The sequence below is a fragment of the Austrofundulus limnaeus genome, unplaced genomic scaffold, assembly GCF_001266775.1.
Source record: "Austrofundulus limnaeus strain Quisiro unplaced genomic scaffold, Austrofundulus_limnaeus-1.0 Scaffold57, whole genome shotgun sequence".
NCBI lineage: Eukaryota > Metazoa > Chordata > Actinopteri > Cyprinodontiformes > Rivulidae > Austrofundulus > Austrofundulus limnaeus.
In genome coordinates, this window is record NW_013952459.1 from 1,142,431 (window position 1) to 1,162,062 (window position 19,632).

Consider the following 19,632-nt stretch of genomic DNA (forward strand, 5'->3'; position numbering starts at 1 on the left):
ATCAATCAATCAATCAATCAATCAATCAATCAATCAATCAATCAATCAATCAATCAATCAATCAATCAATCAATCAATCAATCAATCAATCCTTATTTACTACAAATAATACTTTGACCGTCTCTAATATACCAAATTTTTAAACCAATTTTATTTTCACTTTCATAGTGAAAATAAAATTGAAATTAAGAGAGAAAAGTAATCTTAATGTTTAGACTCAGTTGCTAAGGTAACAGTCCACAGAAACCGCTACAGACCTTGTTGTTGTCATGGTGATACTGCCAGCTCTTCACCGTAGGATGATGTTGCACCACCACTGTAATTGTATTCATGTTACACAACATTATCAAATGGAAAAGAACTATTGTACTCACGTTTTTTTTTTCTTCTTTGCATCGTTCAGGATGGAGGCCTCCTGTTTAGAGTTGGCCTTGGAAGGAGAGCGGCTCTGCAAGGCTGGAGACTTTAAAGGGGGAACAGCGTTTTTTGAGGCAGCCGTCCAGGTGGGTACAGAAGACCTGAAGACCCTCAGTGCCATCTACAGCCAGCTTGGCAATGCCTACTTTTACCTCAAGGAGTATGGCAAAGCCCTGGAATACCACAAACATGACCTCACTTTGGCCAGGTGAGTCCTCAGTCTATTAAAAGTACAGTTTTTACTTGTTTTAAAGCATTATAATCAGTGGTGGGCACAGTTCCCCTAAAGCACTGAAGCACTAATAGGGGAACTAATTTCCTGATTAGTGCTTTAGGGCATTTGCTAATTTAAAAATTTATTCATGGATTAGCACTTGCTAAATTTAGAAGCACTAACTGAGGTCTATAAATGTTATTGATCAACGTTAATGTTAAAGCTGATGCACATTTTGTTAATATGTGTGTCACTTATCCACCAGGTGACAATATATTGACAATATGCGAACCCAAATRCAGCAGTGGAATGACAATGATAAGAATTAAGAGAGAAACATGGCAATACGTGACTCATGTTGTCTGTTGAAAAATGTTTATGGGTTCACTGGGTTRTTTCAGTGCTTTTAGAATTAGCTTTTGCTAAAACTTTCAGTGTGTTAGTGCTTTAGAATTAAGGGACCTAAATATTTGAGTCAGTGTTTTAGGGCTAGTGGAACTAATTTTTAGATTGGTGCTGCCTACTACTAGTTATAATGGATTGCAGTATCATTTTCAAGAAAATAATAAAAAACACACTTTCCATATGTATAAATAAGATGTATAGATTGGACAAATGCTGTTTGTCAAAGTTTATTTTTTATGGAGAATGTGCCAATGGAAAAACATTTTATTAAAAAAAAGTTTATGCTCCATTAACATTTCCAGCAAATATAAACAACAACTTAAGTGGCAGAAAGTCATTCGTGGTTTCACTAATGCTTTGAGTATGGTTCTTTCAGATGGAAACCATTAAAAAAAAACATTTCAAACGTATTTTAACTAGGAACGATTCCCCACATTTCACCCCATATAAGCATTTTCAGACTAAAACCCACCTGCTGATTCCATTGAAGGAAGGTAATTGTTCCAAACAATCATGTCTTGGCTGTAAACACACAGTTTTGGACCCTGGCACGGTTGATTCACTTGAGTTTTTTTTTTTTTTTTTTGTTTAATCCAATTGCATTACAAGGTAATTTCCTTCTACTTTTTCCATCATGTTTTTACTTCCAAACTAAATGCCAAGAGACCACCAGGAAGGAAAACATTAGTGGACTTTTGTATAGTAAAAGTCAGTAACTACAAGCTGGTTATTTAGCTTGTGAGTAATCTGCTCTCCTGCAGTGAGTGCAGCTGGTAGTTCAGCAGGGAAGTGATTAAACACCCCTGGGAGATTTACCTTGTTACATTACATTCTCACCAGGACCACTGGGACCTGATCCTTGGAAGTAAGCAAAACACATTGTGCAATAAATCCTGCAGCATGTCCCAATTAAACCCTGCTACAGCATCTTAATAGGTATTGTTTAACCAACAAATGAACTGAGGGAAGCCATCCGTATTCTCACCTCTAAATACAGCCATGCAATTTCCCCTTCTCAGAACTATAGGAGACAGAATTGGAGAAGGAAAAGCCAGTGGTAACCTCGGTAACACTTTAAAAGTATTGGGGCGCTTTGATGAGGCTGTCGTCTGCTGCCAAAGACATCTGGACATTGCGCAAGAGCAGGGTGACAAGGTAACGTGGTGCATTTCAAACTAACCAATAAAGAGTCAAAGAATAACACACATACAAACACAAAAAACTMTGGATCAAAAATAAATGACTGAAACAACACTGACTTTGCCATTTAACCAGTCTTCTTTTATTGTAATGTTATAGGTTGGAGAGGCCAGAGCGCTGTATAACATTGGGAATGTATTTCATGCAAAGGGCAAGCAGCAGCTATGGGGTTGCCCCCAGGAACCAGGAGATCTGCCAGCTGATGTTAGAGACACACTGCAGAAAGCAACTGACTTTTATGAGTAAGTACATGTGGCACAGTGATCTCTATATCTGCACAAATGAATGCTGGGAAAAATATCAACAATAACGTGTCAGTCACAGTCGACAGTGAATCGTACACAAAAGATTTGGTAAATACTATGGGTTGGGATATTCAGGCTCCTCACATTTTTRAGTTGATTATGATTTAGACGCAGTGTTGTATAAAGTACCACAAAGTGATACTTGAGTAAAAGTACACGTATCTTACCAAAAGATTAATTTGGTAAAAGTTAGTCACCTTTAGGAGTATTACTTGATTAAAAGTCTTAAAGTATCTGATATTTTTTGTACTTACGTATTAAAAGTAAAAGTATTGATTTAAAATGAGCAGTTAGATTTTATGTACTGACCTTTTATTAGGAGGTGACCTCCCCCACCCAAAAAAGAAAATGCTGAAATGACTATATCACATTAAAATAATTAATTTGTTAAATTTAGGATGCACTATTTTAGCTGTTTCAGTTTATTTACATATATCAAGGGTGCCCAAGTATTTTCTCCAAAATGAAAACCTATCCGAGGGCTGTGACCAAATACAATAAATTCTTGAAATACAAATACTTCTTAAGTACAGTCCTTTTATTTTAATGAATATGTCCTGCTGGAGTGTGACATGATTTTATCAGAATTTTATATATTTATACTTCTCATTCAACCACAATTAAATTCACTCGATCTAGGAGGCACAATTTACATGGATAGTATTTATTTTTTACAMTAACAAGCTGGAATGAAAACAAGTAAAAATCAAATAAAATAACGACTTTCTACTTTTTTCCTTTTTAAAAAATGTAAGGAGTAGAAAGTATAGATAATTGTGTGAAAATGTAAGAAGTAGAAAGTAAAAATTAGGCTGAAAAATAATTACCCAAGTAAAGTAAAATGCCCAAAAATTTTACTTAAGTACAGTAACAAAGTATTTGTACTTAGTTACTTTACAACTCTTTTTAAAAGGCTGCAATATGTTTATAAAACAATCAATGAATTTCGATAATCACACTTCAAGCAAAATCCTGAGCAGAGAATTTCTTAGACCTAAAAGAAAGAAAACATTTTCTCCTGCTCTGCAGTATGAAACAGTTTTCATTCAAACAAGACTGYGTAAACAAAAAATGAGTCAAAATGCTGTGTAGTGACAATATTCTGTGGCAATGAATGCCCTTGTCTGCTCAGAGGTTGTGAAAATATCCATTTATTTTTTAAATGTAAAAATCACCAAACAAGTCCATTTGAATAATTAAAACTGTACAGCACAATTCTTTATTTATTATTTTGTTTTCCAAATAAAATTTGTAAGATTTCACTGTATTCATTTATTATTTTCATAAAGTGGTTACAGCTTGGCCTGGAAATAAGAAAGCGGGACTTCGAGGAAAATAGGTTGGGAACTATTGGAGTTGGGTTCTTACTGCGTGTGGTGCAACATTGAGGGTTCCTAATCTTTAAAAATAAAGAAAATTTGTAAAAAAATGATAATAGAAGGTTTTTTTTTTACCACAAGTATATAAAAACAGTGATCATAAGCTCATAAAAATAGTATCACAGCTGTTAATGTAGTTTGTATCATCATTATCCCTTTGTTTAATAAAGTTAGCAGCAACATGTATATTTAATCTGGTCTCATTTAGTGTCTTAAGCCTCTGCCACTGTTATTTTTGGGCGACCAAAGTTGAAAAGTTTTGGAACCCCTGCATTACTGTGATGATCCTTGTAATTCCAAAGTGTGAAACAGCACACACACACTGGTTTTTAACAATGGAATGGGAAACAAATTTTTTTACAATAAAAGTTGTGAGACACTTTGTAATTTGCTTTGCAGTTTCAATTAGGTGGAAGCTTAGCTGCTGCTTGTTTAATATTCCTCTGTTAGCAATGATAGCTAGTAGCTTCTGCCAGCTATTTTTGCTTCCGCCTAAAGGTGGTTGTACACAGCTTGCATGTAGTGTGACTTCTGTCAATGTCATTTTCCCCTTTTAACTTCATAGAAGAACCCGGAGTACTTCCAGTGCCTGCAGCGTGAACATACCCTTAGTCATCCAGGACATGACAAATAAAAAAAGTCTTTGTAATATAAAGACCTAAAACTGAAAACCAGCTACACGAGTTGCATAAATGTGCTGATAATAAATGTTTGTTCTCAACTTGTGCAGAATGAATTTGTGTTTGGTCAAAGAGCTTGGTGATCGAGCTGCTCAGGGGAGGGCCTATGGGAACCTTGGCAATACCCACTACCTGCTGGGTAACTTCGTCGAAGCAATCAAGTTTCATCGTCAGGTAAAAGAAAAAAATTTCCATGTTATAGTTTTACCTGTGTCATCTTTGCATCATTGTGGTGGAGACTGATTTATGTGTTTGAACAGCAGTTTGAGAGATCATTAACTGAGCAGTTAATTAATTCTGAACTGGACTCCTTGTCTTTTCCCTGAAGAATATTACAAATAAAATATATTCAAAATGAATCAAATTTGGTAATTTTAGCAATTCCACGTGAGAATATACAAGCCTAAGCAGATCCGCATGTTTTATGCATCTGATTTGTAGTCATGCATTTTATTCTTAAATGTATTTCAAGGCTGTTTTGATCTGCTTTGTGTTCACAATGCTCCAGGCAGAAATCACCTTCCCTGAAGCCAGAGTGCAACATGACATCATTTCACTTTCTTCTGTCTTTGTGCTTCTGCAACATGCAGTGATTTATTGTTGGAATATTTTTTTAAAGAATGTGGGAACAGCCTGAGCTTGCATTTTTTTGTTTGTTCCTGCAGTTTTGCTAATTTCTTTGTGTAAAATAAAAGACAAGCAGTATCTTTATGTCTGGGAGTAGATTTTCACATTTGCCTACTTCACTATTYGGCTAAGAATGTACATGCAAAAAGTTTTTGCTTAAGAGGGAGAGAAGACTAAATCCAGCTTTTGTTTAGTCTGATTTAAAATAAATATCTCCTAATTAGTTTGGCAGTGTTGTTACCTTCTATCTGTAAGCATACTTAGTCTGAGAAACACTTATCTAAATGCATCTTACACAATACCCCACAATACATCACATGCTGTTCTAGCTCTCAGCTTACAGAGATTGTTCCATTACCAAAAAAAGGAGGAGGAAATTGGTTTCTTAGTGATTCATTGAAAAGTATAGCTTCAGGCGATCTCTTCCTGTGTTTTCCTGTCACACTCTATTGTAAACCACTTCTTTCCTTGTGCGAGAAACCAGCCTCTCCTCTCTTTCTCATTACAAATCTATCAGTGTGCCTCAGAGGGGAACACACTGCTTACAGAGAGAATCAGAGGGGGTGATTTGATGTATCAGTGCTGCAGATGCATCTTTGGTCAGAAAATATGGTTTTCCAGCAGAGCTTGAATCTTGAATAACTGCCTTTGTTTGTATGCTGCATATTAAAGCAAATCTATAAAATGTAAAAAAAATATATATATAATATAAATGTTAATATGAAGATTTCTATCGTTAAAGTCACATAATGCAAATGCTAAATGTTCTTTCATTTACAGCGATTATCCATTGCTAAAGAGTTTGGAGACAAAGCAGCTGAAAGGCGAGCCTACAGTAACCTCGGCAATGCCTTGATATTCCTGGGACAGTTCAACGCAGCCACAGAATACTACAGGTGAGGAGAGAGTGCAGTCTGACATCTAGTGGAGGGATCTTGAAGTTAAACTGTTTTTTGTTTTGGTTCATGTCTCAACCCCATTACAATTGAAAAAACACCAATCAGGTGTATCAACAGTTTCCTTGTTTCTGTCTCATAGGAAAACTCTACAGCTGTCCAGGCAGCTGAGGGACCAGGTGATGGAGGCTCAGGCCTGTTACAGTCTGGGAAACACTTACACTTTGCTGCAGCAGTACGAGAGGGCCATAGACTACCATCTGAAGCACTTGTGTATAGCCCAACAGCTCAATGACAGGTAGAGTGAGCATGAATACAGTACTGAGCCCAGCAGCAGTTTTTAAACTCCACAGGCATGTTGTTGGGGGAAATTCATAGTTCTAATAATGAGAAACTCAGACTGGAAGACAAAAGAGAAAACTCGTTAAAAAAGAAAATAGTTGCAAGTTGTCAGAATTTGTTCCTTCAGTGTTCTACATACAATATATGGTCTGTCTTTTTGTTTTTCTGGATTGGTTCTACAGAAAACAGAAATGCTTGTGGTTTCTTTTATAAAACAGAAAAAAAAATCACATAGACATAAGTACAAAATTCCTTTTTCAGTTGAGTTTTTTTTTTTTTTTTTTACTTTTGCATGTGCATTTCTTAATAGGGTTGGTGAGGGTCGTGCCTGCTGGAGTCTGGGAAATGCTTATGTGTCATTAGGGAACCACAAACAAGCTCTTCACTATGCCCGAAAGCACCTCGACATCTCCAGAGAAGTAAGGCATTTTAAGAGGCGAATAAATTAAATAATGGTTAAAAAGGTTTTTATTTTGATAGGAGTGAGTCCTCTGACATATGACCCTAATTGTGTGTCTTTTTGTTCCTACTTCTGTCTTTTAAACCTAGATTGGAGACAGAAATGGGGAGCTGACAGCCAGAATGAATGTGGAGCAGCTGATGGAGGCTCTTGGAGTCAATGAAAGCGATCTGTCTCCTTCCAGTTCAGAGTTTGAGATGCAAGGTAAAGTCTCTTCCTATCTTTTACATGTGATGATGATTGGCAGCAACGATGGTTGGCACCGTTTCCTCACAGCGAGAAGGTCCTGGGGTCTTTCTGTGTGGAGTTTGCATGTTCTCCTCATGCTTGCATTTGTTTTCTCTTGGTACTCCGGTTTCCTCTCACAGAACAAAAACATACACATTAGATTGCTATCTGGTCCTTGCAAAAGAGATCTGTGGTTTCACTGGGATTTGTCTGGTTAAATAAAGATAAATAATGATTGCAGGTTCTCTTTTCCAAAATTTAAACTCACTGTTTTAAGAGAAACCCTAAATTATGGGAAAGAGGCCAATGCAGTTCACTGCAAAAACCTTAAATATTCCCTAAAATTATAACTTTAACTTAACTTTTTTCCCCTATTCATTTCTTGTGCAAAACTTGTATTTTTAATTTTTAATTAATAGAAGCAAATGTTTACACAGAAGACATAAATGCAAAAAAAAAAAAAAAAAAAAAGAAAATAACCTATAGCATTATTTTGAAAAAAAAAATAAAAATAAAATCATTTTGGGTTATTTATATTTAGACGGAATAGGTAGTCTAGTTATCATTTTAAGTTTTAAATACAGTAAAATAGATATAACTTTTTCCTTTTATTAATTCTTAAAAAGTTGATTATTCTGCATCCTGAAGAACTTGATAATATAATGCTGATATATGACAATATCTGCATTGATAAACATTAAAAATGCATAGAAACAAATGATTACTGATTGAACAGAAACGTTCCTTTAAAATAATTGATTTGACTGACACAACTTGTGTTTCTTTATGTATCTTGTACAATTTGGGACAAAGGATAGGCAAAGGCAGAAAAAGCTGTCTGTTTGCATGTGTTTATGTTTATGTCTGAAAGTGTAAGGGACATGGCCTGTCTGCTGTTTAGAACAAAGTGAAACTGTATCTATTTAATTGATAGAAATGGAAGAAAACAACAGTCATCATGAAAGATTTCATGTTGACCTATATAAATAAGACTCTGGTTTAAACTCAAGTTAAAACTTGGCTGATTTTGTGATGAATATGACTTTGTTGATCACAGCTAAAGACCATATATAACATTTTTAATGTCTGTGTTTGACAAACAGCATGTGTGGCTTTGACCAAGCTAACCAGAATATTACATGTGTACACAAAGTGACCATATAAAATGTAAAACTAACTTCAGGCGAGACGGTGTCTGTGTTATGTCTGAACTGATGCTAAATATGAACCAAATGATCCAACATTTTACATATTTGGATATCAAAGCCTTATATATACAGTATAAGGCATCATGGAGAAACTGTAATGTCTGAGCAGTTTTTCCTATTTTTTGAATAATGTTTCCATTCATGAACCCTCCTCACTCCCATGTTCAACATTTCTTTTCTTTGGATCAAAGCTGGCTTGTTGATGCTTTTATCTTTTTTTTATGACCATCATGAGACCACTGCTGAAATTTCAAGCTTGTTAAAAACAAAAATAAAAAGCATCTTCCAACCTTAAAATGGTTCATTAAACACGTTCAGGGTGTGTTGCTTTCACAACTTGTGAAATCTGACATTTGCCTTCTGTGCGATCTAATGTTTATTTACTTTTTTCTGAAGGAGCAAGACCCAAAATTACCAAGAGAAACAGCATGGACAGTGTAGAGCTATGGAAGTACTCTTCAGATAAGGTGAAGTAAATCTGCCTGTAAAAATAAATGTAACTTTTTCTCTGCATACATGTCCAAGTCTTTTTTTTAACAAAGTGTTTTATTTCTACAGAATGGGGACAACCAAAACTTGGAAAGTATACCAAGAAGATCAAAAAGTCATGTCACACAAGCTGGTAAAAGAAAAGGCTACTCTGACAGTCAGTCATCAGATGAAAGACTCTGGTTGGATTCACCTGTAGACACTGATGACATCACTGTTCAAGTCCCACCTCCAGTGCCGGTGAGTAGCTTTATTTCGTTTTTAATTTCAAACATTTGCTGTACGAGCTTATAGCCAGGATTTGCATTTTTTTATAAGCACATAAACATTAAATTTCTAGTTATTGTGGCTTTGTTTCGTAAAACCTTCAACAAATGGGCTTATTTCTTATGTTAAGACAGTCAGGGAGCAAAGGGGATTAAACTTCTCAAGCTCTAAATTAGATTTTATGCCTCACAAAATGAGTAACAATTGTTACTTACTGGGTAGTCCCTCAGTGGAGTCACACTCAGCTCTCATGAACAAATCACAATCAATTAACTAAGTTTTGGGGGAGGATCTGATCCACATAAAAAAATAAATTAAATTAATAAAACTTTATGCATTATTTGCCTTAATGCTGAGGCAGCATAACATCATTGTTTCCCTGTGTATTTGTGCATATTTTAGACTGTTACTTTTGCTTTTTATTTTGTTATGCTACTTTTAGATACTGTTTTTCTAATTTTAGTTTATGGCTCAGTTTTGCTCAATTTAGCTTGTGGAAACAGTTTTCTTAATTCAAGGCTTTGTCTATTGTTTGACTTCAAATATAAGCCTTCAGCTTTTGTTTTGCTAGTTTTGTCTTGTTTTTTTTTTTATCTGTTTAGTCTTACTTTTTTCAACAAATTTCATCAAAGGCATTCAACAGTCAGTATTTACAATTCATTTCCCCCAGAAAATATATATTTTTCAGTTTAATTCATGTTGTCTGTTATGTAACATATGCTGCATCGTACAGCATCTTCTCATTTAATAGCATTTAACAGTTAGCTGTGCGCTAGCTTCTTAATGAGGATGTTTATTCACAGCTGTTGTATCCTCACAACTTTGTGGTCCCTGCAGCTTTTAATTATGCTTCCATCCTGTAATGATGTTAATTGTAAAAAAGCATAAATTACTGGGCTAAATCATAATAGTTTATCTCAAGTAAGTAGAAATGGCATCCAGAAGTAAATCTCAATCTAGATAGTACTCAAGCTCATCCATTTTTCTAATATAACATCATTCCTTTAAGGCCACCTATGCATTTTAAATGGATAGTAAATAAAAACAGATCAACACTCACCTAAATGTAGATTTTACAGCTTTAGATATTTGTATTTWGGAAGCACAATCACAGTGGAAAACCATTATGAATCACACATTTGTTWAAGTATTAGTTTTGTTTAGCTTACTGCTGAGTTCTCTCTTGTTGGTTGAAAATCTGAGCTTTGGCTTTCTTTGTAACAAAAAAAAAAAAAAACAGACTGAGTATTTTTTTAACACATGAACCATTTAAAAGGTAAGAATAGTGCTAACGGACTGAGGCTCAGCCTGAATGTCTCAAGCACAAAGTAATCATGCTCATCAGGTGATGATTTTGTAGAAGTCCTGGAAATAAATGAACAACATTGTGCTTGTTTTACAGATTAGTCTTGGTATCTGACAGCGTGAAAAAAAAGGTCAATTGCAGACTGCATGTGTTTTTAATTTGTTTCCCCCCTCTAGGCCAGCCACAGCTGTGGCCAGAACCATAATGTTTTTAGGTTGTTCGCATGTTCATGTAATTCTTCTGTTAGTGGGATTTTAACTGCTTGAGGTTGATTTTGTTTTTTAATTTTTGGAGTACAAATTTACATAAAAATGGGAATTTACATTCACAAAATGCAATTTTAATGTAAAAAAATACTTTGATTATTTTTACAAGATTAATTGGCAAACTAATAGAATGAAATACATAAAGTTTGTTTTATATTTAAAAGGTCAATTTTGCTGTGATTTTAGTATCATAAAACAGCCAGAGTGGTCTGTTGATTAACAGTAATAGTATGTCAAATCCTGATCCTTATCCCAGCTGCTTTACACTTGGCTGCAAACTGCTCCACTGGAGATTGCAGCACAGTGACACCAACAGAATCACATCAGACAGAGATATGAAGTCACTAAACCAGACTCGTTTCTGCCCTCCGACTGTACCCAGAAAATCTGTGCACAAAAGTTATAACAGAGTCAACGACAACAGGCAGCCCAGGCTATGGGATAAAGGCTAAACAAGTTTGAAAAAACAAAAAGAAAAAAATAAGTAGGTCCTCTGGATGGGTTCCTTCTTTAGTGAAACGTTTCCTAAACAAGTTTGGCTTATTTGGAATCAGAGAGCAAGGCTTAGATTTTCAAAGTAGCATCTGAACAAACTCATGATTTCCAGAATAAAGTCTGTAACCATCTTGCAGTCCTTGGGTCAATATAAAGTTTTAAAACTATTTTACAACTCTTCATCCCCCACTTTGAAGGACCAGGTGAGGGATGAAGACCTTATGAACATGAGTGTAGGACACACTGAAGAGAATTAGGAGACTTCATTTTTCATGTCTGCGGGTATTTGCTTCCTCCTTTTCTAGTCTCTCCCCCCTTTTCCCCTCTCCTCATCACTACCTTTTGTCATTTTTTTCCTTTCTTGTTCTGTCACGTTGGCCTACTTGATTAATTGGACATTACAAAGTTAGAAGTGACAAAATTCACAAGAGGACTGCGAAGCCAAGGACACAGAACWAAAATGACTTAGTCACACCTGATTAGACGTTTTGCTGTGGAAGAATAGATGGTTTTAAGCTAGTTGATCTTTGCTAGCTGTTGCCAAGCAGTGTTGTCATGACTAAACCCCCTGCACCCATCTTTCTATGCTCAATCCCCCCTCCTCCCTTTAGCTGAGCACAGCTCTGCCTCTCAGCTGATAATGTGACCTTGATCACAGAACTGGTCCCCTCCCCACAGGGTCAAACGCCCAGCTTCCCATAATGAGTTGTTTTCCCACAGTGGGTGAACAGGACAGAGATGGCCTGCCGGAGAGCTGCAGAAAAGAGAGAGCGATAGAGGGACAGAGAGCGAGTACGTAAGCTTTAAAGAGGCCTGGAAGAGAGGGACACTAGAGGCGAGGAAATTAGAGAGCGGTGGGTGATGTACAGCAGAAAAGTAAAGAGAGGGAGAAAACGAGTGGCGGTGAAAGCAGAGCAGAAGGACGTGTGATCCAGACGTGTGGTGTTCAGGGAGGAATGAGAGATAAAACACAAAGAATTTAGCTCCTGGTAAGAGTTTAACTTCTTCTTTTCAGCTTAAATAACAAAATGTGTGAAGGTTTCAAAAAGGGTGTTTATTTACTGTTCATGTTTCGTGTGTAGTGTAAAAATAACAGCGAGTTATGTGAGTCGTAATGTTTGCTCATACATTTTTGTTTAGTTTTCTGGGCATCTTTGAAGGTGTCAAAATGTTCTTTTTGAATAATTTCTCAAACGATAACTAGTTTAAATCTGATGTCGATCTTCTCAACCAGCTCAAACTAAAGTTGTGTAAGTTTTTGCAACATTTTATACTTAAGTTTTCCATATATTAATTTGCCTTGGTGGTACACTGGAATTGATGCTCCAGTAAATATTTAAAAGTGTTAATTCGATTTGTTAGATACGTCACAGGTATAAAAAGAAACCCTCATTCATACAGTCAGCTGACTTAGCTTTCTGTGGCTCAGTTCGCTTCCTTTTGTCTTTGAAAGCTTGATATTTTTAATAAAATAGATGCAGTGGACTTTATAGAACTTGTAACACAGTAGTACCAAAACACTTCAGCTTCTGACCAACAAAACAACAGTGACAGAAAGTGGATACAATTTTTTGTTGCTTGTACAAACATTGAAAACAGGTCAACTGGACAAAATTAATGTCAGCACAAACAACCTCAACTACTATTAAATTGGCTTATATCAATTTGTTACCACAGATTTTTAGTCATATCTTTAGTTTAAATGTCAGTGGGAGCAGGTCATTTATGCCCTGCAGGTTGATAGCAGTTATATGTGCTGTCAGACCCAACGTTAGGTTTTTTTCTTTAAGTACCTTACCGAACCCCCACAACCACCAGAGGATTTTCAAAGCTTTCAGCTGCAGAATTTAACAGCTCAGCTTTGACAGTAAAGAGACACAAGTTGAATATTTGCTCTCTACTGGACTGCAGGGATTGGTGTTTATTTTACAGTTTATGTGACCCTGACTGGCTGAAACATTCATAACCTTGTTCTATTAAACTGGTAAGACTCCATCTGGTGTTACAGTTCAGTATTACTGCAAATCCTGTTGAAAATTTGAAGTTATTTTAATAATTGTTTTCTTCATTTCTTTTCTTTTTTTGTAATTTACTAACCATTTTCTAAAATAGGTTACATGATTAGAAAACACAAAATTAGTTAAAACTGACTTATTTCCTGTGATTTATTCTCTTAAGGAAGTTTCAAAGTTAAGAGATTCAATAATGAAATTAAATAAATCATGACTCTAAAAACCAATAATTCTTAATTAACTTGCATTTTTTTTTCAAAAGTGCTATACAATCAATTTAACAGTATTTAAAAGTAAAATTAGTTTAAGAATGTAGATGAAAATGTATTTTTTAAAATAAAAATTTTAACTTTGATCTTAAAGATTAGTAAATTGAATTACAAGTTTGATTTATTTTTTGCCTCAACACCCTCTTTTTCTTTTCATTGCAAAAGGAGGTAACTGCACAATGTCAAACTGATTAGTAGAGAGGTCAAAGCAACTTAAATAGCCTTCAGTCAGTCAGTGAATGTTTAATCAAAGCCAAATATAAAAATAACCAACTAATCACAGTTCCAGCTATATAGACTAGTTTCATCAGTGATCCAGAAGTTTCTTTCAGGATAAACGTAGTACCTTCAGTATCTAGGCTAAGGTATTCTCAGGATGGTCATCCCATGTGTGTTAATATAATGACTGCACATCTTTATTATGCAGCTCATGTGTACATTTAGGTTAATTAGTTCACCTGTAGAGCAGGCTTCTCAAATGAAGGAGTCATTGAACCTCATTAGGTTTTCCAGGTTTAGCCTTTTAGAAAGAACAATAACTATTGTATGAGGAGATTCATTTGAAGTTGTTTTCTCCAAAAGAACATTAAATCCGTAAAAAGGAGGTTTTAATTCCAGTAACAAAAGAAGAATTGACAGCATCTGAAGGGAAAAGATGATATTTGTTTCTGTTTCAGAAGCTGGGCCGTGACCCCTCTGATGAGGACTGCTTCTTTGACCTCCTCAGCAAGTTCCAGAGCAGCCGCATGGACGACCAGCGCTGCCATCTTGATGAGCCGCAGAACGGGGACAACAGAGAGGGGAGTGCAAACACGCCAACCCTGAATGAGATGATAGGTTGGTTAATGTCAGTTTTATGTACATCAGAAGCTTTTCTTCACGTTTCATCACCAGGGGACACCTCTTCCTTCCTTTTCATTAAAGACTTTCTCTTTTTATCTTGTTCTTTTAGATCCTGCAATTACTACTTCCCCTCAGACTGAAGAGCTCTTTGATTTGATTGCTAGCTCTCAGAGTCGTCGTCTTGATGATCAACGTGTAAGTGTTGGAAACCTTCCAGGCCTTCGGATTACACAGAACAATTTGGGGCATCTTGTTGGCGAGGGAGATCATCAAGAGCCCAGCGACGACTTCTTCAACATGCTTATAAAATGTCAGGTGAGGACACCATTATGAGTGGGGATTTCAGTGATAAACGTAATGCTAATCACGTCAGCTTGTCTGTTTTGTTTTAAATTATACATTGAATAGAATATAATATATCTTTATTATCATTGTAACAAGTACAACAAATATTAGCATCTAAGCTAATTGTTGGTGTGAGTGTTTTGGATAAACATGATGCTGCATTCCAGTAGTCCTGGGAAGTGGTAATTTCCCTGTTCCCATTGGTAGATTTAAACTGGAACACCTCCTCCAGTAGTAATATTCCACTCGTATAGTAGAAGAAATGAAACTGCCCCCAGTTTCGATTTCAAGATGGCGGCTACTCACAGCTTTAGAAAGTTAACTCCGTAACTTTCACTGTTAATTATCTTTCTTAATTTGTTGGAGCGTGTTTAATCACTCACACAAGTAGTGTGTTTTCTGTACAATACTGTATGTATTAAAATCAATGTTTATTTGCATGTCATACGTAGTAGAGCTCTCTTTTTGTCATTGTTTATATTGTAGCAGTGTTGCAGCTAGGTTAGCCGCAACAATACAATCACCTGTCAGCTAACTAGAATGCAGTTCCATATGGTTTGTTGGGAAATGACGTCACTACCATTTACCAGTACCGGGAATACGATGTAAATGGAACGCAGCATAAGCGTACCAACCTCTTCTTGGTGTTCATTCACTTTACCTGTAATCTTAAACTGACTTTACCATTTACTATTCTTAGTATTACTCTTTACTAATCGGTTTGAACCAAAGTCATTACCTTAACGATGTCATCACTAGTGACCCTACTCAAAAACCTAAAGGTAAGGTAAAATAGTAAGGCCATTCCTATTGTGTCCCTCTTTTTTAAAGCCTAGAATTATGATCAGTCAACAAAATGTTCTAATATAACAACCTCCATTTAACTGTGTCCCTCTTCCTGACTCCAGTCCTCCAGGATTGACGATCAGCGGTGCTCCCCACCAGAAGCAGGTCCTCATGCCCCTACAGTGCCCGATGAAGACTTCTTCAGCCTAATCCAGAGGGTGCAGGCAAAGCGCATGGACGAGCAGCGAGTCCAGCTGCCCACAGACGACCAGGCCAGCCCTCAATCCCCTGACCAAGAGCCCCCCGGTGGCTTTCCAAGCTAAGAGTTTGGTGAATGACGCCATGCAACTTCGTGTCAAAAAAAGTAAGAACATAAAAAAAAAATGAAAGAATGATGAGCTGACATTTAAAGATGGCACCGAAGATGAACTAAATAGATTATTAAAAAGTCAAATTCCATGTGCAATAGGTTGTGCTCCATTTAGTGTTGCTTGATGTATCAAGTGCAAATATAATAAAACATGCAAAATARAGGCTTGACGGGAGGCAACAAAGACTAGTTTGGGGGTGAAATAACAGAAAAAAGTGTATATATTAAATCTAATGCCTTAATCTGAATATTTTTCAGACCCCAAGATTGTATTCTCTACTGTCAGATGTGTTTTTTTTTTTCTTCTTGGAAGAACAGGATGGACCTACAGTTGGATATGGACAGCTAATGTGGAGACCCGCAGTGTGAACTGTGAACATCATAAAGGTTTATGTAGAAAAACTGTCACTGACAAGTGTGCACTGACGTTTTATTAAAAATAATAATAATGAAATAGGAATTATAAGGTTAATTTTAGTAAAATTTATTTCAAAATTTCATTAAATAATGCTGCTTTTTTCAGTTCAAATAAAAAGAGTGTTAATTTTGCACTAACAGTATTAGTATTGGCTTTTGAGTGTTAAAATGTTTTGGTCACTTTATTTTTATTTATCAAATTGACAAGAWTTTTTTCCAACTTTGACAAAGTAAAGTGTTTAAATTAAATTATTGACAAAACCATATTTTTACTTGTATGCAATTGCGAGAGTTTTCTTTACAAAATATGCAGTAACCAAGATTACTGAGCAAATTATACAACCTTCTTACCTAAAAAACAGAAACATGCTAAATGAAGCTGGATTTAAAGTTTTTTTTTAATGTTTCTTAATGTTTATTTAGGGTTTTTATCAGCTGCCCTTAATATGCCAAAAGTTTGTCAGCTAACTACGGTTTACAACAAATATTATCAGTCATCTCAGCATTAAAACAGTGAAATAAGTGTCAAATTTTAGTAATGCTAAATCTCCACATTGTGGTGTTAGTATAGACTGCCTCTTTGTGGTCAAAACCTTTTATTACATCTGTGAATTACAGTCTGTTGGGACTAAAAGGCAATCCAACTTTGACCATTCAGTTTTGTTAATCTGCACCATAAATATGGAAATCTTTTTTGCAAAATGTAAAGTACATCTTTTTTTTAAAGCAATGTGTGCTCTACAGTTTGTTTAAGACAGAGTTCAAACTCCAGATAGGCAAATCTGAAAAGGATGTTCGCCACAGCATCTCTTTAATGGTACTTAACTTTTTTTTTACTTTCTCTTGAGGCTTGAGTTTTTTTCAGAAGTAGTGCATACCTCTTTGTTTATCAAAGCATAGAMGCGTTAAATGATGAGCCAGGCTCGATCATGTTGTAATACTTTATTCATCTCTTTTTGTAACCAACACATTGGGAGCTGCAGTTAATATATTCCTTTTCTGTATGTTTTTTTTTCTTTTGGGGCAATTTCACACTCATAGAAAGTATCTGGAATGCTTCAGATTGCCTTTGCCATAATTTGTACATATAAATATATTTTGTATTTATGTTCCTTTTGAGGACATGAATATGTCGCCTCATGCTTTTAATAAAACGTTTCTGATGTTGATTTGAATAATGGTTATTTGGTCAAAGTTTTCACATAAACCACTTCCGTTTTTGTACGCATAAGAAAAAAATGAAGAAGGTCTTGGCACATAAATACCCACATATTTGTTGAACTGAAATATATTTTTATTATTTGACTTCTACACAGACCATTGAGTTGGACTTGCTTGCTCAAGCAGTAATCTTGGGTGGAATAAAGCACAATAATAACCCAGACTTGTTGGCCAACTCCAGCAACTGTTGTGTAATAAAGATTAAACATGTTTATTTTTCACATAGCAGCTGGACAAACATACAGACTAGTGGTTCCCAAACTTTTTGTCTTCTGACCCACAAAATATTCATGGCAAAAACTTGACCCCAAATATTACTGGTCTGAGTACACAAACTTTGTTAATAACCCTAAAAACACAGGCTTTTTGACAATCTAAACAGCTTGTACACAAATATAAATACTTATTTATACTTATTTTGTGTTTTTGTAATAGTTATACGAAAAAATATTACGTCAGCAAAAATTTTATTACCCTTTAAATTGATTTCTGGAGATTATCCAAGGTGCTTCATGACCCATAATTGGGTCCCAAGCCCAACTTTGAGAACCAAAGTGCTCTGGTTCCCAAACTTTTCAGCTTTTGACCCACAAAATAACAGTAGCAGAGACCTGAGCCTAGGGCTGGGCAATATTAGTAAAAAAAACAAAAAAACAATCACGATTAATTCTGGTGTATAGCCAATAACGATTAATTTGACGATGAATCCCCTGGACACCCTTATGTCCTCGTCAAGTGACCAATTTAGTGGAAAAGTTTTGTTTTTTGTAAAAATCKGTTCCAAACCGTGTCAAAATTACATTGCAGAACTTTTTTTAAAATGTTCGTCATATTTGAAGCGGAGCGGAGCATCGAGCAGACTGATTGGAGAAATCTCCAGTCAGCCTGCCTGCTGGCATTAATCATATTAATCGTCAAGTGCCAAAAAATAATCGATTAATGTTTTTCTGGCGATTAATTGCACACGACACGATTATGCCCAACCCTACCTGAGCCCTCAGCTATTTTTGGATGATAAACATTTGTATCAGGTCAACTAAACATGGGCATGGTAACAATATTTTTATACTACATTTACACATTTTTAATACACTAACCTCACTCCTTTGTAACAACTAAGGCAAAAATGTAATTCAGAAAATCTTGTCAGGACCCCACCTTGATGATTCAGGACCCCACTTTGGGAAATACTGATATAGACTATATGGTTCACATTTGTCAGAAACACATCCTCCAGTTTCAGTTTACRGTATTCTTTCAGCAACATATCTGCCACATTTAAATTAGTTGTGTTTCCTCACTTTGAACCACTTCCTCATAAACATGCACTGCTCGGCTTGTTCCTGGAACAAAACCTGCTTTTCATATCCAAACATTAAAATGGAAACACATGAATTAATTCACAAAATGCTCATGCGCCTCAGTTTTCCCAACTCTCCCACTCCCTCTAAACCCCCACCCCCTCTCTTCTCCTCGCCTGTACTTGCTCCCTCCTACCCAGAATGCAGCGCAGGCTGAGCAGGCTCAGCGAGCTATAAAAAGGCACGAGCTGGCAAAGGGAGGGCTGCCGTGCAGCAGGAACTGTGCAGACTCACGGGGATCCAGGGACAGCAGCCCCCCTTTGCAGGGATCTGAAGCCACAGAGTGGACAAGAGAGGTCAGTACAGAGGAAGAGCAGGCAGGAATGTCTGGGACTGGGTTGGTGATGACGAGGGGGATGGCAGAGATGTGGGCGGGGGGGTGGTGGGGCTGCTTACTGGGTTTGATGGAATTAGGGAATAACTGTCATTGTAAACATCCATCTTGTTCTTGCAGGCAGTCACAGCTGAAAAGAGTTCATTTAAAAAGAATCATGTTTTGGTGATGAGCACAGCATGTAGGTCTTGTTTGCCATTCCCAAACACTCTGCAGTGACACTTAAAAACAAAAACACATTTCCAACAAGAATGACATATTTTTGTGGTGATGTGTTGCTGAATATGGTCTGCCACCAATTCAGCATCTTTCCTAACACGGAAACCATTAAAGGTCATCTTTATCCAAGCCTGTAGAGCTATTTATCACCGCTGCCTTGACTCTAAGCTTTCCATAAAGGTCATTAACAGCTGTCTAAGTGCTATTGATTCTGSTTTGGACAGCCTGTAAATCGAAGAGACCGCTTTCCAGTCCGGGCACATCCACAACA

At 36.2% G+C, this 19,632-nt stretch overlaps 1 protein-coding gene across 2 annotated transcripts in view; it reads left to right on the plus strand.

Moving 5' to 3' along the window:
• gpsm1b (G protein signaling modulator 1b) overlaps positions 1–17,395 on the plus strand; it is a 27,443-nt gene extending 10,048 nt beyond the window's left edge. Inside the window, exons 2-14 of one of the 2 annotated variants that reach the window (XM_014009381.1) lie at positions 404–625; positions 2,056–2,191; positions 2,336–2,478; positions 4,651–4,774; positions 6,008–6,123; positions 6,266–6,421; positions 6,776–6,884; positions 7,015–7,129; positions 8,758–8,828; positions 8,920–9,090; positions 14,143–14,302; positions 14,418–14,623; positions 15,562–17,395. In XM_014009381.1, coding sequence (XP_013864835.1) covers positions 404–625; positions 2,056–2,191; positions 2,336–2,478; positions 4,651–4,774; positions 6,008–6,123; positions 6,266–6,421; positions 6,776–6,884; positions 7,015–7,129; positions 8,758–8,828; positions 8,920–9,090; positions 14,143–14,302; positions 14,418–14,623; positions 15,562–15,762 — 1,930 coding nt within the window. In that variant the 3' untranslated portion in view covers positions 15,763–17,395. The remainder of the gene's footprint in view (positions 1–403; positions 626–2,055; positions 2,192–2,335; positions 2,479–4,650; positions 4,775–6,007; positions 6,124–6,265; positions 6,422–6,775; positions 6,885–7,014; positions 7,130–8,757; positions 8,829–8,919; positions 9,091–14,142; positions 14,303–14,417; positions 14,624–15,561) is intronic. The other variant, XM_014009382.1, reaches the window with a different exon arrangement.
• The last annotated feature ends 2,237 nt before the right edge of the window (positions 17,396–19,632 follow it).